Raw genomic sequence first — 21,534 nt, 5'->3', positions numbered from 1 at the left:
TGAATGATCCCCGGGCATGAAAAACACAACACCTTCCGAGTCCAAAATACAATGTGATTCAGTGCTAACAACAGGGTGGGGTTCCCCCCCCCCATCTTAAACGTTTCTAAAATAAGAAAAAGAGGCCACTGCATGATAAAACAAATCTCAGGTTAAACCTAGGTAGTCCTCGGTTTACGACCTCAAAGTGTATGTTGTTAAACAAGACGTTAAATGGGTTTTGCCCCATTTTATGACCCTTTTTGGCCACGGTCGTTAAATGAATCACTGAAGTTCAGTTGGAAACACGGTTGTTAAATGAATCTGGCTTCCCTCTTCACTTTGCTAGCCAAGAGTGTCGCAAAAGGCGATCACGTGACCCAGGGACACAGGAACCGCCATAGGTACATGCCAGTTGCCAAGTGTCCAAATTCTGATCACATGGTCAGGGGCCATGCTGCAGTGGGTGTAAGTGTAAAAAAAACGGTCATAAATTACTTTTTCTCAGTAACTTTGAATGGCCACTAAACAAACTTGTAAGCCAAGGAATCACCTGTAGTCATATGGCGCAGTGGTTAGAGTGCAGCACTGCAGGCTACTTCAGCTGACTGTTAGCTGCAGTTCGGCGGTTCAAATCTCACCGGCTCAGGGTTGACTCAGCCTTCCATCCTTCCGAGGTGGGTAAAATGGGGACCCAGATTGTTGGGGGCGATATGCTGACTCTGTAAACCTCTTAGAGAGGGCTGAAAGCCCTATGAAGCAGTATATAAGTCTAACTGCTATTAACTGCTATTATTAAATTCAGAACCAAGTTCAGACATAGGGCTTAAGCCAGTGCTGGCTAATCTTTTTGTCGTTGTGTGCCGTAAGCGCATGTGCGCATACCCACAATGCAATGCGCATGCAACATCCCCCCATGCATGCACGCGTGACTCCCCCGTGCCCCGTTTGAAGCCTCCTGGCACCAAAAGTAGGCTGCCACGCTCCCTCCACCCCCTGTGCATGCGCACACTTCTCCTGCAAGTGTCCCACCCCCGCGCATGCTCGGCAGGGGCCCGAAAATCAACCGGCCGGTGTGTGCATGTGTGGTGGTGGAGCGGAGCTGGGGCGACGGCTGGCATGCCCACCCAGAGGGCTCCGCCATGGGCTTAAGCCATTGTTGGTTATTTGACTTTCCCTTAGCATGTTGCTTGATTCCACCATCGAGATCCTAATCATGTTTTTTTTAAAACCATAGTTTAATCCAGGTCCCAACCTTTATTGCTCGGGGTAGAGATGCTTTAGGAGTTAGAATGATTTCTTCAATTGTTGAAAAGCGTTGCTTGTCCCAGAGAAACTCATTACACGCATCACTGGAGACTGTTTGTATTGACCGAATTCAGTTTTAATTAAGTCGAGATGAGATTAAATGTAGCTTTTGTCACGGCTGCCGTCAGCCTTTTGGGAGAATGTCACTCTGGGCCTGTCGCTAGATGAGGCTCAGCAAAAAATTTGGCATTTCTTTCGTAGTCATAGCAGCGACCGAACAAAAGGGGAAGGCGGAATTTGGCTAGAGAACAAATGAGCCAATCCTTGTTGGAGTAAATGCCTTCGAAATAAAACAGATAAATGCCTGAACAAGTACGATCAATGGTGATGTAAATCCTCCAGATTTGGAGGCAGTATATCCCTGAATGGAAGGCTCAGCTCTGGGTTGGCAGTTTTGGAAATTAAAGATTAGAAGATGTAAAACTGGGCACGTTTAAAAAGATAACAGAAGCGTTCATACTTTTCACAGCACGACAATTCCTCTCTAATATATAGCCTTGTGGTAATCTGTATAACGATATTATAATAACAATATTATAATATTGGGTAGTTCATGGCTTACAATTGGAATTGAGTCCAGAATTGTGATCATAAATCAAGGCGTCACACAACCAGATTTGAAAATATGACCACTTTTTACAACAGTTGTTAAGTGAATGTGGCCGTTGTTAAGCAAATCCATTTTCTCGATTGGTTTTTTTTTGCCAGGAACTGGAAGTAAACACCAGAAATCAGTAAAAAAAATGTGTTCCATGACCAAGTGACATTGCAAACAGCCATACATGTAAACCAAGCACCCAAAATGCAATTGTGTGACTGCAGGAAAATATTTGGCTGTCATAATTCTGAAACCTGTCATAAGTCGAGAACCCCTGTATAGCAGAAAATATGAAGCCCATAGTTTCTTAAATCCAAATATCAAAAGGGATTTGTTGTGGCCCACCAGTGGAGTTGGCAGAAGATTTGGACAGTGAGGAGTTTGGGGAGGAACCTGGGCCAGTCCTGGAGGCTGGGGAAGGCTCTGAGGAGGGCTCTGTGTCGGAGGCAGAGAGGGGCCACGGCCATCCGACAGTTATCAGCTGCCTTCAGAGTCAGACATCAGTGAGGCAGATGAACAGCTGGAGCCTGTTCCCAGTGTGCATATGTGCAGAACTGCCAGATGAAGGGAACAGCTAAAGAACAGGGGTCGACTTGGGAGTAAGGCCACAGGTGGACGGTGAATGGCCCCTCCAAAGGGAAATAAGAGGAGCGAAAGAGTGGAGTTTGCAGGAGACAATTGGTTCTCTTCATTAGTTCGTGACTCTCCGAGAGTCCTTGCCAAGTTTTGCAGATATCTGGCAGCTCTCCAAGCCAGAGAAGGTCTGTGATTGTAAATCCTCCCTCGAAAGACTTTGCTGGATGTGAATGAGCAGAATTCACAGTCAATTCATAAAAGGGTTTTTTGTCTGGACAAGGAGTTTGGTTCAGGCTCTTGGGAAGCCTTGCTCAGAACAGGATTGTTGTGTTATAGATCACACATACTAATGTACCGGGGGTTAAGATTTTGTTGCCAATCCATGGAAAACCCATCTCTCATTTTGTGTTCAGGGCTGAGAGGCAGCTTTGAGATTTGAAACCAGAGCTACTGGCCCTTTAAATCAAGCTTCCCCCCACACATGCGCAATGGAGCTGAGCATTGAGTTGGAATCCTTGCTTGCAAGTGAGTCTGCCAGTGGCGGTGACTGAAAACAAAAAAGGCAATAAATCTTACGGTTCACCAGAGGTGACCTTCCAGACAATTAGCACAGCCGGTTGAGTTTGTGAACTTTTTGCTTCCCCGAATGAGGTTTTGGGGATACCATAGTAATCCTGGTTGAGATGCCACATCTCGATCAGGCCACAGAGGTTGCCCATGATAAGAGAGACAGGAAATGATGTGGTCTTTTAGAAAGCGGCATCAATTTTCTGGATCACCTTGGTCCCCAAATGTTTGTACTTTGCAATTTGTTTTGCAAAGCAAACAAAAATAAAAGCAATATTGCAGTGTTTCTCAACCTTGGCCACTTGAAGATGTCCGGACTTCAACTCCCAGAATTCCCCAGCCAGCATTCGCTGGCTGGGGAATTCTGGGAGTTGAAGTCCAGACATCTTCAAGTGGCCAAGGTTGAGAAACACTGCAATATATTATCACAAGCAAAAAAAAACCCCACAACACATACAAGTTGGTATATGTATCCTTGTGACTATATTTAAACTAAAACTTTGAAAAAAATATTCTGCAGCCACACCGTGCTAGGATTTATCAAATTAACCTTGATGGCGGGGTTAGCAAACACACAGTTGTTAAATTACCCAGCAACAGCCTTTTATATTTGGTTAAAAGGCGTCAGCTTTTGTGAACTACAGGTAGCTTCATCCACATTCAATCCACTGAGCTTCTGCAGGCGTGATGAAGAGAGCTGTGGTTCAGGAACGTTGACATCATTAATTTCTGATCTAGTCAGAAATTGGAAAAGGTGCTACCAAACTCCTGATTATGATCATTATGGTTCGTTACACTTTCCAGGCGTTTGGACTGAATTTGGCATGTTTATCAACATTATTACTATTATTACAGGTAGTCCTCGATCTACGACCATAATCGAGCCCACAATTCATGTTACAAAGAGAGTCAGGGGTTAAGTGAATTTTGTCTCATTTTATCACCTTGCGTGTGAGAATTGTTAAGTGAATCACTGCAGTTGTTAATAAACACAGTTGTTAAGTGAATCGCTGCAGTTGTTAATAAAAGTTGTTAAGTGAATCACTGCAGTTGTTAATAAACACAGTTGTTAAGTGAATCACTGCAGTTGTTAATAAAAGTTGTTAAGTGAATCACTGTTGTTAATAAAAGTTGTTAAGTGAATCACTGCAGTTCTTAATAAACACAGTTGTTAAGTGAATCACTGCAGTTGTTAATAAAAGTTGTTAAGTGAATCACTGTTGTTAATAAAAGTTGTTAAGTGAATCACTGCAGTTGTTAATAAACACAGTTGTTAAGTGAATCGCTGCAGTTGTTAATAAAAGTTGTTAAGTGAATCACTGCAGTTGTTAATAAACACAGTTGTTAAGTGAATCACTGCAGTTGTTAATAAAAGTTGTTAAGTGAATCGCTGCAGTTGTTAATAAACACGCTTGTTCAGTGGCCTCCCCGTCGATTTTGTGGCCAGAAGGTCACAAAATGATTCCAGGGCACTGCGGCGGTCATAAATACGAATCCGTTGCCAAACTGACCAACTTTTGATGATGTGAACTTGTGAGGATGCTGTAATGGTTAAGTGTGGAAAATGGTCCTAAGTCTCTGTTCCCTGCCGTTGCAACTCTGAACTGTCACTAAACGAACGGTTGCAAGTTGAGGACTCTCTGCCTTCACAGGAGCTGCAAAAAAGGACCCCCAATTTGATGCAACCTCCCCCCCCCCCCAAGCTTCTCTCGGCTGCGGGCGGAGTTCTTCCTCCTAAGCCGGGCAAGCTGCCGACCCTCGCCCGCTGGCAGACGGCGGGGCTGGCTCGGGGTCTCCCGAGGGCATCCTCCTGGCCGCCGCCCTTCCCTGCCCCTCCCCGCCGGCTCCTGCCCAGCCTCGCGGGGAAGGGAGGGATAGAGGGGAGGGAAGCGGGTGCAGAAAGCCGGCCCTCCTTCGCCGGGGAGGAGCCGCTAGCGCCGCCGGCAAGGCCGAGCCCAGCTCCAGCCATTCTTCCTCCCGGCAACCGGCTCCACCACCTCCTTCTCCTCCGTTCCGCCCGCCGCCTTTGCAGCAAGCGGGGCAGGGAAGACCCCCGCCGGGTAGAGCTCGCCAGCAAAGCTCCTCGGCTCGCATCCCGGCCTTTGCCTTGCAAGCAGCCCCTCCAGCTGCTGCTTGAGCGCGCGCGAGGGGGGGGGATTCTCCAGCGCCGGGGCTGCTTTTGGGGTGGGGGTCCCCCCTTATTTTTTTTGGCAAATCTCGCCCTTTTTGCATCCTTTCCTCCCCCCCCCTCTTTTCCCCCTTCCTCCCACTCCTCTCCCCGGCCGGGAGAAGCGGTGCGCGCCCCCGCTTTGCGCGCCCCGGAGCAGCAGCAGCAGCAGCTGCCGGAGATGCGAAGGGCGAGAAGCTGATGGAGGCGCCCCGGCTGCGCCCCCCAAAAGAGCGCCGAAGGCGAAGGAGGAGGAGAAGGCGAAGAAGGCGGCGGGGGGAGCCGGCGGCGCCGTTCCTTGAAGGGCCTGCTTGGAGGGGCCCTCCCCGCTCGGCCGCCCCCGCTGGGGGAGGAGGAGGAGGAGGAAGAGGAGGGAGGGGCCTGGAAACAGGCGACCCTCGCCCGCTTGGCCACCTTCCCCGACGGCCATGGAGCGTCGGAGCCTCGCCGACCCGGGCAGCCCGACGTCGCGGGAGGCGAGCCTGAGTCCGGAGCCCCTGCTGGGCGAGGGTCTCCTCCGGCGGCCCCCGACCCCGCCGCCTCTGCCCGGCCCGCAGCTGCAGATGTTTCGCTCGCCAAGGAGCCCCGTCGAGGGAAGCTGCCCCAGCGCTGCTGCTGCCGCCGCCGATGTGATGCTGCCGGACGCGGCGCCTCCGAGCCTGGAGCAGGTGCTGCGCGGGATGGCCGAGCGGGGTCCCCGCCGAGCATCTTCCTCCTCCTCCTCCTCCTCCTCTTCTTCCCTCGGAGGCTGTCTGCACGGGCCGGCCGAGCAGGACGGGCCAATCAGCCGCGGGGAAAGCCACTCAGGTGCGGGAGATCGCCTGCAAGACGCCGCGGGGCCCATCCTGGACCCCGAGGAAAGCGCTGAGGGTGAGCCCTGGAGCTGTTCAGCGGAGCCTCCCCTTGCTCCGGATTTACGACTGGAGGCGGGAACTACTTTGGACGCAGAAGAGGCTTTCTGCCCCATTTCGGAGCAGGGTGTCTTCCTGGATCTGGCAGCCCCTCCGGAAGAGGAATCCTACAGCCCTGGGCTCTTTCTGGATTGCCCCTGGACGGACGAGATGGACCAGGCGGACTCTCCCAGGGGCCGGGCTCCCCCTTCGTTAAGGCCTTTAGCGGCCACCCCCCCATTGCTCCCTCCTCTCCCGTCTTCCAACGATCTGGCTCCCCGCTTACCTTTGGGGCAGGCCCAACACCTGGAGGAAGAGCTACCTGGCTGTTTGGAAGACGCCCCCCAGCTCCGAGCGGTCTTCCGAGCCCTGGACCAGGACGATGATGGATTTGTACGGATAGAGGAGTTTGTGCAGTTTGCCACCGTCTACGGAGCAGAGCAGGTAAACTGGGGTTTATTTGGGGTTTTTATGCTTAATGGTGCCTCCTTTCCCAACCTTTGCTGACAAATTGGAGCCTGTCCGTCTTATTTATCCCGAAAAAGATGCCTTATGCAGGCTTGGTCCATGAAGAGAAGCCCTCAGCGTTGGATTGGAGAATTATCAACCAACTAAACAATAGTTGCTAATCTTTGGTTTACAGGGATGGTGGCTAAAGTGGCTGCAGTTCTGGCTAATGTTTGTGCCTGGTCTGTTTAGGATTTATTTGGCTAACAGGGAGTCAAATTACAGATAAGGCTTGTTTTGTTTTTAGTGCTGTTACACCAGTGCTGTTTCATACACCTTTGGGATAACAAATTTAGCCAGGCCCTGATAAGAAACTTTGGGTTTCCATAGGCCAGGAATTTTATTTTATTTTTAGTTTCAGGACTACGAATAGGGAAATCATTCATATTTCCTGCTCTTCACACTTGCAGGTTAGTAAGGATGCAGCCTTGCAAATGTTTGGGGGTTTGATCATCTGTGTGTAAACTGGTGCACGGTTTGAGTAAACATTGTTGAGTAGCAAATACATTTAAAGGACCCAAACTCGGAGAATAGTAACGTCATCATAGAATTGACCCAAAGGAGATCAAATTTAATATCCCCGTTCAAAAGTTAGTTAGGTTTGTCTTAATTAATTTGGTGAAGCAAGAACCGGTTAATGTGGCACTTCAGTTTTTTTGGGGTGGTGGGGGTGGTGGTTTAGTCTAAGTCAGTAGTTCCCAATGTGGGGCCCATGCTCCACGGGGGGGGCAATTTGATTTTTAATGGGGGCAATTTAAACCTTGTTTAAGCCTTTTAGGCTTCCTCAACGTGAGTAGAGTTCACATTTGGGGGAAAAAAAGAATTATGGTTATGGTTGGTTATGGTTTATTAAACTTGTATGCCGCCCTATTCCCAGAAGGGACTCAGGGCGGCTAACAAACTCATAGGGAAGGGGGGTAGCACAACGAAAGCAAAACAAGACAAACAATTACAAAAAACATATTAAAACTCAGCAACAGGCACACCAATTCGAGTGGGGCTGGGAACTCATCAGCCCCAGGCCTGCCGGAACAGCCAGGTCTTAATGGCTTTGCAGAAAGCCAGAAGGGTGGTGAGCGTCCGAATCTCCATGGGGAGATCGTTCCAGAGGGCCGGAGCAGCCACAGAGAAGGCCCTCCCCCGGGGGGTAGACCGTCGACACTGGCTAGCTGATGGAACCCGGAGGAGGCCTAATCTGTGGGATCTAATTGGTCGTAGGGAGGTAATTGGCAGGAGGCGGTCTCTCAAGTACCCAGGTCCGATACCATGTAGGGCTTTAAAAGTAACGACTAGCACCTTGAAACGCACCTGGAGTCCAATAGGTAGCCAGTGCAGCTCGCGGAGGATAGGTGTAACGTGGGCCTACCGAGGTGCACCCATGATCGCTCGCGCGGCTGCATTCTGGACAAGCTGAAGTCTCCAAATGTTCTTCAAGGGCTGCTCCATGTGGAGCGCATTACAGTAGTCCAGTCTTGAGGTCAACGAGGGCGTGAGTGACTGTTCTGAGTGCCTCCCGGTTCAGGTAGGGCCGCAATTGGTGCACCAGGGGAACCTGGGCAAATGTCCCCCTGGTCACAGCTGACAAATGGTGTTCTAAGGTCAGCTGAGGATCCAGGAGGACTCCCAAATTGCGAACCCTGTCTGAGGGGCGTATAATTTCACACCCCCCCCAGCCTGAGAGATGGAACACAAGGCCAATTAGTGGGAGGGAAAAACACAAGCCACTCGGTCTTGTCAGGATTGAGTGCAAGCTTGTTCACACCCATCCAGACCCTAACAGCTTCCAGGCACTGACACATCACGTCAACCGCTTCACTGAGTTGGCACGGGGCGGTCAGATACAGCAGATTATATGTTACAGGGTGGGGGCATCAGGATATTAAAGATGCTTAGGTGGGGCATGGCCAAAAAAAGGTTGGGAATCATTGGTGTAGGTGAATCCAGCTGTGGTCAGTTGTTAATTATGATTTATAGCTTACCATACTGTAGGGATGCCCCTCCTTTCATGGTTTATTCTCTAAATTGGGGTGTCTAACCTTGGTCAACTTTTTAAGACTGGGGAATTCTGGGAATTGAAGTCCACAAGTCTTAAAGTTGGCCAAGGTTGGACACCCTTCCTCTAAACTACAACTAAACAAACCATTTCTTGATTCACTGCGTAAACCAGGTCACTGTAAAACATTAGGACTAATTCCCATTTTCCAAGGTTATATAGCCTAGATCCCGGTGGCTTTCAACCTTGGCCACATTGGGAATTCTGGGAGTTGAAGTCTACATATCTTAATGTTGCTAAGATTGGGAAACATTGACCTAGATGATTAAAAAAAGAGGGAGGGAATTAGGGGGCTGTGGGGAATAAGCCTAGAATGGTTCTACTTGTGAGTCACTTAATTTGCATTTGCTACAAGCAGAACTGTTTCTCTCTTTCTCTTAAGGTAGAAGCTTTTTTTAACTGCTAAGCTTAATTGATGCCTCTGCCTAGTGGTGTGTCATTGTGCAGGTGTGATGAATGAGGTTGGTCCATGTGATAATTCTAGAAATGCTTCCTAATGTTGCTAAGCCAATTGTGCTCCAGGGATCACAGTAAAAACCCATGATAGGCAGATTAGGATAAAGCTGATAATTTTATAAGCAAGGATCTGCCCTCTTTGTGAAAAGCTGCCTTCCCTAACTAGTTGCCTTCCAGCCATGGCCAACTTTAAGACTTGTGGACTTCAACTCCCAGAATTCTTAGCAGCAGTCAGGCTGGCTAGGGAATTCTGGGAATCGAAGCCATATACTGTATCTGCAATGAGAGAAGGTTGGAGGAAGACTTAGTTTAGGATGGGAAATTTTGGCTCCTAGGGTTGAAGGAAGCCCTTAGCTGAATTTCAAAAGTTTGCTTCAAACTACTGGGAAGAGTAATATATTCCATATTGTAGGTTTATATATTTAAGGTAATATATTTAAGAGCAATGCATATAATGTACCTGAATATTTGCAGCAGGGGAGTGAAGTAGGAGAGATGGAGAGAGATTGATTTCACATCTCCTGCTTTTCAGCCTTGACAACTCCAGATGCATTGACTTCAACTCCCAGCATTCTCAAAACTGTCTAATCTGACCAGGAAATTTGGGGAAACAGAATCTACATATCTCCAAGTGGAGAACATATTGTACTAATCCACAGTCCCCTTTGCTTGGATTTGACTTAGTATTTTGCAAATTTGGCCATTGTTGTTTGCAAGTTGCATATTAAGCTAAGGAAGAGTGTGAATCTCGCCCCTCTTTGAAGTCACAGGGTTGGTGGTTTCCTGGATTAAAAGGGAGGAAGAAGAGGTCGAATCTTGTATATTCCACAAAGTAATAGAATAAGCCTGAAACAGAACGCAGTGATTTTTTTGATTATGGAGCCTACAATCCAATTTTTCTTTTAGAATCACTTTTTAAATCTGCACTGGGAGTTGGAACAAAAGTTACATACAGCAGTCGCTAAGTGGGGTCAGATTAGATTCTTCTGGAAGCAATTTGAGATCTATAAACATTTAATTTAAATTAAGAGGGACACGGTGGCTCAGTGGCTAAGATGCTAAGCTTGTCGATCAAAAGGTCGGCAGTTTGGCAGTTCGAATCCCTAGCACCGCGTAACGGAGTGAGTTCCCATTACTTGTCCCAGCTTCTGCCAACCTAGCAGATTGAAAGCACGTAAAAAATGCAAGTAGAAAAATAGGAACCACCTTTGGTGGGAAGGGAACAGCATTCTATGTGCTTCGGCGTTGAGTCATGGCGGCCACATGACCAGGGAGAAGTCTTCGGACAGCGCTAGCTTTTTGGCTTTGAAACGGAGATGAGCACCGCCCCCTAGAGTCAGGAATGCCTAGCACATATGTGCGAGGGGAACATTTACTTTTACCTTTAATAGAATAAGCCTGAAACAGAATGCAGTAATTTTTTTGATGATAGAGCCCATAATCCAATTTTTCTTTTAGAATCCCTTTTTAAATCTGTTCCTGGAGTTGGAACATTAAAAGTTACATGCACTTAAGAGGTGTCAGATTAGATTCTTCTGGAAGCAATTTGAAAATCCATAAACATTTAATGAACTGCTTGCTTGTCTGAATTTCTCCTTGCAACTCTCCTGTTGTACCTTTCCATTAGTAGAGTTTTCTCTAGGGAATCATAATGATGGATTGGTACAGCTTTAGTGTATTTCATCACTCATCAAGTCAAATCCCATCCATCACGTGAACTAAATGTGTTCCTGTTGTACGACTTGTGTATCGGCGTGAGGTGTAGGGCACTGTAGCTCATTCTCACTATTTCCCCACTGAGCAAGGGGGCTGAATTCAGTGGGCTAGAAAGTTCTCTGGGAATCTTCCTGCGAATGAAGAAGTTGCTCTCATTTTACACGCTGAATCAAGCATGCTGTTACATACTTGTTGAAAAATAGAACAATACTGAACTCTTTATAGCAACAGTGCTACAATACAATACAAATACAAATAATACAATACAATACAGTTGGGAGGGACCTTGGAGGTCTTCTAGTCCAACCCCTGCCCAGGCAGGAAATCCTATACTGTTTCAGATAAATGGCTATCCAACATCTTAAAGACTTCCAGTGTTGGGGCATTCACAACTTCTAGAGGCAAGCTGTTCCACTGATTAATTGTTCTAACTGTCAGGAAATTTCTCCTCAGTTCTAAGATGCTTCTCTCCTTGATTAGTTTCCACCCATTCCTACCCTCAGGTGCTTTGGGGAATAGCTTGACTCCTTCTTCTTTGTGGCAACCCCTGAGATATTGGAAGACTGCTATCATGTCTCCCCTAGTTCTTCTTTTCATTAAACTAGACATACCCAGTTCCTGCAACCATTCTTCATATGTTTTAGCCTCCAGTCCCCTAATCCTCTTTGTTGCTCTTCTCTGCACTCTTTCCAAAGTCTCCACATCTTTTCTACATCGTGGCAACCAAAACTGAATGCCGTATTCCAAGTGTGGCCTTACCAAGGCCTTATAAAATGGTATTAACACTTCACGGGATCTTGATTCTATCCCTCTGTTGATGCTGCCTAGAACCGTGTTGGCTTTTTTGGCAGCTGCTGCACACGGCTGGCTCATATTTAAATGGTTGTCCACTAGGATTCCAAGATCCCTCTCACAGTTATTACTGTTGAGCAAGGTACCACCTATACTGTACCTGTGCATTTCGTTTTTCTTGCCTAAATGTAGAACCTTGTTCAATCCTGTTGAGGTACTTATCTTAAGATTGACTTTTCAGCGGAATTTAGTACAGTAAAAGGATACGTGAAATAAAGAAGCATAACATATAGATGGTGCTCCACTTGCAACCACAATTGGGATGAGAATTTCAGTTGCTAGGCAAGGCAGTTATTAAATGAATTATGCCCAGTTTGAGCTGGGTGATGAAACTGGCAATTGTGCTTGTTTTGTAAACCATAGCTAAAACACACGTGCAAAGTGTAAAACTAGCCAGTGATTAAATGCACCTTTGCTGGGTTCACACATTGCATTAAGTCAAGGAGTTTTGTACTTGGGCTGGTTAAATAAGCATGCTGCACCCAGTTCCAACTGACCAAAGGTTAGCTTAAAGACAGATCCCAGCCTGAATTTTTGGTAGCAATTTGTCAGAAATGATCATTGCTCTGAGAACAGACCAGTTTCTTAAATTAGCTATAGCTGGCTTTTGCATTTGCTTGTAATTGTTCCTCTGAACTCCCAAGCAACCTGGATTTCTTTGAATTATTCATGCTGTTCCTTCTCTCTTCTTCTGTTTCACTGACATTCATTATCTTTCCTGAGGTTTAATTTGAGGAAAAGAGCTGCAGGCTGCAGTGCATGTTTTAATCACACACGTGTCTCCCTCTTACGTCATCTACTATCTGTCCTGAAATAATTCCTTCATTCTCTGCTTTTTTTTCCCCCTGACTCTCTTCCGAATTTTTAATTTCTGGATTGATTTATAAAGCTGCCCACCTTACACAAGTGACTTGTGGGCAACTTTAAATAGATAGAAACCAAGGCGATAGGTTATATACAATACAATACAATAGCAGAGTTGGAAGGGACCTTGGAGGTCTTCTAGTCCAACCTCCTGCCTAGGCCGGAAACCCTATATCGTTTCAGACAAATGGATATCCAACATCTTCTTAAAGACTTCCAGTGTTGGGGCGTTCACAATTTCTGAAGGCAACTTCTGTTCCACTGATTAATTGTTCTGTCAGGAAATTTCTCCTTAGTTCTAAGTTGCTTCTCTCCTTGATTAGTTTCCACCCATTGCTTCTTGTTCTGCCCTCAGGTGCCTTGGAGAATAGATTGACTCCCTCTTCTTTGTGGCAACCCCTGAGATATTGGAACACTGCTATCACGTCTCCTCTAGTCCTTCTTTTCATTAAACTAGACATACCCAGTTTCTGCAATCATTTTTCATATGTTTTAGTCTCCAGTCCCCTAATCATCTTTGTTGCTCTTCTCTGCACTCTTTCCAGAGTCTCCACATCTTTTTTACATTGTGGAGACCAAAACTGAATGCAGGATTCCTAGTGTGGCCTTACCAAGGCATTATAAAGTGGTATTAACACTTCATGTGATCTTGATTCTATCCCTCTGTTTATGTAGCCTAGAACTGTGTTGGCAGCTGTTGCACACGGCTGGCTCCTATTTAAATGGTTTTCCACTAGGACTCCAAGATCCCTCTCACAGTTACTACTATTGAGCAAGGTACCACCTATACTGTACCTGTGCATTTCATTTTGCTTGCCTAGTTGTTGATTTACAATTGTAATTGAGTCCCAAATTTTTATTACTGAGCGAGACAGTTATGAAGTGAATTTTGTCCCGTTTTACAACCTTTCTTGCCACAGCTGTAAGTGTAACATGGTTGTTAAGTCAGTTGCCAAGCATCCGAGTTTTGATCACGTGATGAAAAGCGACATAAGTTTGAAAAATGGCCATAAGTCAGTTTTTTCTGTGCTGTTGTAAGTTTGAATGGTATTCGACTTACGACCATTCATTTAAGCGACCATTCCAAGTCACAACAGCATTGAAAATGGAGACTTGTGACCGTGTTTTCACACTTACGACCTTAGTAGCAGCCCCATGATCATGTGATCAAAATTCAGATGCTTGGCAACTGCTCCATACTTACGACCGTTGCCGTGTCTCAAGGTCATGGGATCCCCTTGGGTGGCTTTTTGACAAGCAAAATCAATTCACTTAACAATGGTGTTATTTACCAATTGCAGTGATTCACTTAACCACGGCGGCAAGAAAGGTTGCAAAAAGGGAGAAAAACCCATCTAACAAATAGCTCACTTAACAACCGAAATGTTGTGGTAGTTAAATTGAGGCCAGCCTATACGTGGTCCTTCCTCTTCCCCACCAAATCTGCCTCAACCTCAAGCTTCCTGATTTTTGGACTGAGAACCTTTAAATCAGGATCTCCATTTGAAACGGAGTCCCAAAAGTGCTTTTTTCAAGAGGCAACTGGACTTCCTTGTTTTTTTCTTTTGAAGATGTTTTGCTTCTCACCCAAGGAGCTTCTTCAGCTCTGACTGGATGGTGGGGAATGGAAGAATTTATATTCCTTGCAGACAGCTGGTCATTTGCATCCTTTTAGAGGGTGATTGAGGCCACCTGAAGGTTTATCTCTGTCCTCAGGGTCACCGGAGTAATGCAAATGGTTCCTGTAGTCTGCAATTTTCTGGAAACCCGTTCATACCCCCCCCACCATTCAAAGGGTGTCCGTCCCAAATTCCATAGCTCAAAGTCTGTAGAGATTCTCAATCCTCCAGGCCACGGTTGTCCCAAAAGTGCTTTTTTCAGGAAGCAACTGGACTTTCTTGTTTTTTTTTTCTTTTGAAGACATTTCACTTCTCATCCAAGAAGCTTCTTCAGCTTTGACAGGACAGTGGGGAACGGAAGGATTTATATCCCTTGCAGACAGAGCTGGTCATTGGCATCCTTTTAGAGGGTCCCTGAAGCACTTGGAGGTTTGTCTGTGTCTTCAGGGTCTCCTGAGGGATGCTTCTGGTTCTGCAATTTTTTCGCCTCTGGAAATCCATTCCTACCCCCCACACCATTCCAAGGGGGTTCATCCCTCTTATCATTCTATTCTATTATTCCATTGTTCATTATTTGATCTTCCAAAAGGATGCAAACGACCAGCTGTCTGCAAGGAATATAAATGTAAAATGGTGGGAAATGGAAGGAGCTGAAATCAGAGCTGAAGAAGCTTCTTGGACGAGAAGTGAAAGGGCTTCAAAGAAAAAACCAGAAAGTCCAGTTGCCACTTGGGGGGAAAAAATAGCACCTTTGGGACAACCCTGCCCTGGATGATGGAGAATCTCTGAAATGGAGGTGGGCAGGAGAACACCCAGACCTTAAGGGTGCATTTTGGGTTTTGACTTCATCCAGAATGGTAGCTTGCCCAGATGCAGACTGGAGCGTCTACATCAGTGACGGCTAACCTTTTCCAAACTGAGTACCCAAAGTTTGTATATGCAAATGCGTGTGCACCCCCAAATGCAATACATGTGCCCCCAAAGTGCATATTCCCAGCACCCCCATACATGTGTGTGTGGCCCGCCGCGCATGCGCCTTGCCTCCCGGTGCATGTGCCTTGCCCCCGGGTGCATGCACTCACCCACCGCTTGTGCCTCCACATGCACGGTGGAGACCCGATGACCAGCTGTCCACCAGCAGGCGCATGTGCATGCGCGGTGGAGCTGAATAAGGCAAGGTCTCACATGCCCACAGAGAGGGCACTGCATGCCACAGGTTCGCCCTCATGGGTCTATATCAGAAGTGGCATTCAGCCAGTTAAGACAGATTCTCGAGAACCCGGGAAATTTTGAGTCGTTCGGAGAACCGGCAAATAGGCAGGCCACGCCCCTGCTGCCTTCCAGCTGATCTTCTTTTGTTGCCCTGAGAACGGAGCTGGGAAGCAGGTTAGGGGAGGGAATGCGGATTTGGCAGTATCCTTCTCCTGCCACACCCACAAAGCCATGCCCACAGAACTGGTAGTAAAAGTGTTTGAATCCCACCACTGGTCTACATCGAGAGTCCACGCTTGATTTTTTTCCCAGCAATTCCCTCCCCCCTTCCCACTGCTACGTCCGCCTGTGCAAACTCAAGGCATGAAAAGCAGGTCAGATGAAGGAGAAAAAAGAGCCACTGGAATGTGCTTGTCCGTGGTTTATTTTTCTTATTTTTTTTTTCAAAATAAACAATGGAGATCTGTCTTCCTGGCACGGAAGAAATGGGTTTTGTTTGCAGGGCACATGAAAGACGGGGAGGGAGGAGGGGAGGAAGTTCAGGGCAGGATCCGTATCGGCTAGGAGGTTTTGGGCAGCCTGGCCAAGAAAGGCTGGGTGTGCCCCTACTTGGCTTCCAGCCTCCTTGGATTGGGGCTGCCCATAAATGGAGCTGCAGATTCCAGAATAACGAGTTTTGCTGTGGAACCCAAATCTACTTGAAGGCAACTTCCTGCTCAGAGATCCTGACTGTAGTAGGCACCTTTCTTGAGTTCTGGCCTGATCTGGCCAGGCTTTAGGAGAGGATGAACCTGGCAATTGGTGTTTTTTCCTAATAGGAGGTGTTGTTGTTGTTTTTTAATAATAAAGAATGAAGAGAAGGAAAAAGGGGGAAAGGATCAAAAAATTGTATGTTAAGAAAAATTATACATAGGGATTAAGGGGCCCACCTAGAAATCGGGCAATGGTGAGTTCTAGTACCTCTTAAAGCATGAAACTGACTGGGTGATTTCAGGCCAATCCTTCCCTTCCCTTCCCACTTTTTTTTAATCTTCCTGTCCTCTTCTGTCGTTCCTTCCCTTCACTTTCCTTCACTTCTTTTCCTTTCCTTCCCACTTTTTTATCTTCCTTTCCTGTCCTTCCTTTCCAGAGGTGGGTTCCTACCAGTTCGCACCTATTCGGTAGAACCGGTTCGTCAAATTTACCGAACCGGTTAGAAGAGGTTCCACCAGTGGACCCGGAAAGTAGGCCACACCTACAGAAGAGGTTCCACAATTTTTTGAAACCCACCACTGGTGGGTGTGTAATGTCCCACAGTTATCTACGCATTAATAATGATCTAGTAATATTTCCTTATACATTTTAGGGACCTTTCCTTACATAATTGGTGTTTTCTTTCATACTTTTGAATTTCTAATTTCTGTTTCCATTAGTTGGCAATTGCTAAAACCAATCCCACGTGAAAAAGTATTCAAAGCCTTCTTGATTTTAATTGTCAATTTATTTATTCCTGCACATTGTAATATTTATTCATTTACATATCTCTGTTTTTCCACTATTGTGCAAACCCAATTCCAGCAGCTGCTGACATGTGTAAAATTAAATATATATTATACTCCTTTTCAAATAGCCAACAAAATATTTCTGGTTTTAATTCCATATCTTGCTTTATGATTGCTTCTAACCACTAACTTCTGAATAGAGCTACTTGGACTCACCTAAGCACTAATTCATAATTTCATATCCGGTCACATGGGTGGCAAGCCACTCCCATCCGGTCACATGGGTGGCAAGTCACTCCCACAAAGGCGGCCACACCCACAGAGTAGGTTCCAACAATTTTTGAAACCCACCACTGTTCCTTTCCCTTCCCTTCCTTTCGTTTTCCTTCCCACTTTTTTATCTTCCTGTCCTTCCTTTCCTTTCCCTTCCCTTCCTTTCCTTTCCCTCCCCTCCCCCTCCCACTTTTTTATCTTTCTTTCCTTTTCTCTCCTGTCCTGTCCTTCCTTTCCTTTCCCTTCCCTTCCCTTCCCACTTTTTTATCTTCCTCTCCTCTCCTCTCCTCCCCTTCGCTTCCCTTCCCTTCCTTTCCTAATTTTTTATCTTCCTGTCCTTCCTTTCCTTTCCCTTCCCTTTCCTTTCCCTTCCCTTCCCTTCCCACTTTTTTATCTTCCTCTCCTCTCCTTATCTTCCTCTCCTTTCCTCTCCTTCCCTTCGCTTCCCTTCCCTTCCTTTCCTAATTTTTTATCTTCCTGTCCTTCCTTTCCTTTCCCTTTCCTTCCTTTCCCACTTTTTTATCTTCCTCTCCTCTCCTTATCTTCCTCTCCTCTCCTTCCCTTCGCTTCCCTTCCCTTCCTTTCCTAATTTTTTATCTTCCTGTCCTTCCTTTCCCTTCCCTTTCCTTTCCCTTCCCTTCCCACTTTTTAAATCTTCCTGTCCTCTCCTCTCCTGTCCTTTCCTTCGCTTCCTTTCCTAATTTTTTATCTTCCTGTCCTTTCCTATCCTTTTCTTTCCTCCTCCCCTTCCCCTTTTCTTTCTTTCTCTTTCTTTCTTTTCTTTTCAGAGGCCTCTAGCTTCAGATACACTAAGGTTTTGAGGCTTCTTAGCATTTGAAACCTAAGATTTGAATTTCTTTTCCACTTTTGATTCTTTTCATCGTGGCAACTACGGAAATTATTAGGTTCGTTCCGTTCAGTGCAAACTGAGGGCGTATCTTTAGAGAGTTTTAAAATGCTCGTTATTGTTGGAAAGACTCCTTTGCCCTCCAAATTAGTCATACCTAATTTACGCTGCACTGAAACCAACAAGCCAATCTATTCATGCATTTAATGTGATATTTCATGCAAATTCTGTCTACGGGAATTGTTCTTTAGGAGGGGGGAAAAAACCCAACAAGGATTTCTCTTATGTTAAACTTAATATTAAATGTCCTTGCTCACCACTCTTCAAATTACCTTTAGTTAGTAATTAAAAGGAAAATAAAGTACATAATTGGACCTCTACGTATGGAAGATAGTATGTATTTTTCTCTTGATCTACATTGGTATTGACTAAATAACGATCTCCAAATTTTTCTCATTACAGTTGCTTGTCTATAACTTTTTTTTAAGCATGCACGCTCAATGTATCTATATTTATAAATTACATCCATGCCATGCTATATTATAAGATGTACACTCCAAATACAAAGTTTTCTATAGTTTATATATTAAGAATGAAATAGGAATAGGGATGGGATGGGAAGAGAAAGAAAAGGAAAGGATAGGATGCTGGAAGGGACCTTGGAGGTCTTCTAGTCCAATCCCTCTGCTTAGGCAGGAAACTCTACACCACTTGAGACAAAGGGTTATCCAATCTCTTCTTAAAAACTTCCAGTCTTGGAGCATTCACCACTTCTGGAGGCAAGTTGTTCCACTGATTAATTGTTCTCACTGTCAGGGAATTTCTCCTTAGTTCTAAGTTGCTTCTCTCCTTGATTAGTTTCCACCCATTGCTTCTTGTCCTACCCTCAGGTGCTTTGGGGAATAGCTTGACTCCCTCTTCCTTGTGGCAGCCCCTGAGATATTTGAAGACTGCTAGCATGTCTCCCCTAGTCCTTCTTTTCATTAAACCAGTGTTTCTCAACCTTGGCAACTTGAAGATGTCTGGACTTCAACTCCCAGAATTCCCCAGCCAGCTGGCTGGGGAATTCTGGGAGTTGAAGTCCAGACATTTTCAAGTTGCCAAGGTTGAGAAACACTGCATTAAACAGTACTAGGGTTAGGTTTTGTGTGATGGTTGCAGGTTGGAGGACTGGTCTTAAGTCACTGTTTTCAGCGTCACTGTAACTTCAAAGGGTTCCTGAGCAACTTGTTGTACAGACTACCTGTATAAATGTATTAATAAACTGGAATTTCAGCATTTTGTGGGGTGTTTCCTGATTTAGCCTACCTGGAATGGCTTGACCCCCCACAGCTGACCTACAGACCTGCTGATGTGACCTCTTTCAGATCACCAAGCCTTGAAAACGATTGAACTGTTCAACCCGAAAGAGCAAAATGATCCCATCTGTTTTCATTGCTTTTCTATTTCTGCCTCGGCCCTGAGGACAGTTTAGATTTAAGAAGCTACCGAGTTTAGCAATGTGGGAAGGATCAGTCATGGGTTTAAAAGGAGGAAGCAAAACAGCGAGGCCCTTCTTGACTCACATGGAGTCCTCTTGCCAACTTGTGTCGCCGTGCACAATGTCAGAATCAGAAGGGGCATTTAGCAGGTTCTGACCACTTCTGGAGAACCGGTAGCAGAGGTTTTGAATAGTTTGGAGAACCAGCAAATATACCTCTGGCTGGCCCCGCCCCATCTATTCTCTGCCTCCCGAGTCCCAGCTGATCGGGAGGAAATGGAGATTTTGCAGTATCCTTCCCCTAGAGTGGGGAGGGAATGGAGATTTTGCAGTATCCCTCCCCTGGAGTTGAGAGGGAATGGAGATCTTGCAGTATCCTTCCCCTGGAGTGGGGAGGGAATGGAGATTTTGCAATATCCTTCCCCTGGAGTGAGGAGGGAATGGAGATTTTGTAGTATCCTTCCCCTGGAGTGGGGTGGGAATGGATATTTTATAGTATCCTTCCCTGGAGTGGGGAGGGAATTGGAGATTTTGCAATATCCCTCCTCTGGAGTGGGGAGGGAATTGGAGATTTTGCAATATCCTTCCCCTGGAGTTGAGTGGGAATGGAGATTTTGCAGTATCCTTCCCCTGGAGTGGGGTGGGAATGGAGATTTTACAGTATCCTTCCCCTGGAGTGGGGAGGGAATGGAGATTTTGCAGTATCCTTCCCCTGGAGTTGAGGGGGAATGAAGATTTTACAGTATCCTTCCCCTGGAGTGGGGAGGGAATGGAGATTTTGCAGTATCCTTCCCCTGGAATGGGGAGGGAATGGAGATTTTGCAGTATCCTTCCCCTGGAGTGGGGAGGGAATGGAGATTTTGCAGTATCCTTTCCCTGGAATGGGGAGGGAATGGAGATTTTGCAGTGTCCTTCCCCTGCCACGCCCACCAAGCCACACACACAAAAATGCAAATAGCAAAATAGGAACCACCTTTGGTGTTGAGTCATGCTGGCCACATGACCATGGAGATGTCTTTGGACAGTGCTGGCTCTTCAGCTTTGAAACGGAGATGAGCACCGCCCCCTAGAGTCGGGAACGACTAGCACATATGCGTGAGGGGAACCTTTACCTTTACCTTAATTAGTAAAAATACAAGAGCACCTTCATTCAAGCTTGAACCCCGTTCAACGCTCTTAAGCTGGGCGAGATGAATGCATGTCGTGTTAGGCAACACCCATTCATTCCGTGCTCCCTGTTTTTGATGTTGCGGTTTTGCGGTTAAGCAATCAAGAATGTTTTTCTTTTCCTGGTTAGCTGCCCCTTTCCTTTTCCCCCCCTTCTTCTATAAGTTTCAGGCTTCGTTAAAAACCCCTGTCTTGTTCCTTCCCCGCCCCCCCCCCCAAGTCTGCATAGCTAAGGTGGAATTGGTATGCGTGCCGCTTAAGATCGAGGGAGGGCCCTGTGCGAAGAACAGAAAGCTTTCTGTAATTCCCCCACCCCCTGAAACATTAGCTTCAGTGCACGGATTATTTCTCCAGACAACCTGAGCATGGTTATCAAACTTCGGTCTCTGTGAGCTCATGTGGTTTCGCTTGGGAGTCAGTATTTCTGCCTATAAAGCGAGCGTGGTTACGCTTACAGACAAGGGGAAGCGGTTTTGTTTTCTGTAGTCCTTTTACAAACATTGCAAAGACTATTTCCTTGCAGGGGAAGTAATTTTATTTTGCTGGAAGAAATGTCCTTCTGGGTTCAGCTCCAAGTGGGGGTGGAAAGGCACTGGGAATATTGGAGGCTGCTTGGAAAGATGGTTTCATGGTGGATGGCTTGAGCTCCTGAACAGAAAAGGGGGATCCCATGCTTCCAGATGTTGGGTGAAGGAGAAAAGGAGGCAGAGATGTTGAAATTCCCTGCTTTTATGCCCTCTCTGGCCTTTGATCTTGAGCTTGTATTCTGATTGGTCGTCAGATTCTCATGGGGCCATGCAGGGGCAACTCTGTAGGCTGTGCTTTGAGTCCAAGTTTGGTTGAGCATTGCTTCTTCCCAGGTGCCCTGTGGTGAGATGGGTAAAGGGCTAATACTATCATGCCTTAATCCCATCACCCTGAA

General features: G+C 46.2%; 1 protein-coding gene across 1 annotated transcript in view; it reads left to right on the top strand.

Annotated features, from left to right (window-relative positions):
* The first annotated feature begins 4,988 nt into the window (after window positions 1-4,988).
* Window positions 4,989-21,534, top strand: part of RAB11FIP3 (RAB11 family interacting protein 3) — an 83,555-nt gene continuing 67,009 nt past the window's right edge. The window contains 1 exon segment of the mRNA XM_032231027.1: window positions 4,989-6,529. Coding sequence (XP_032086918.1) covers window positions 5,624-6,529 — 906 coding nt within the window. The 5' untranslated portion in view covers window positions 4,989-5,623.

Source organism: Thamnophis elegans, chromosome 14 (assembly GCF_009769535.1).
Source record: "Thamnophis elegans isolate rThaEle1 chromosome 14, rThaEle1.pri, whole genome shotgun sequence".
In the NCBI taxonomy this organism is placed as follows: Eukaryota; Metazoa; Chordata; class Lepidosauria; order Squamata; family Colubridae; genus Thamnophis; species Thamnophis elegans.
This window is presented reverse-complemented; position numbering and strand designations above follow the sequence as displayed.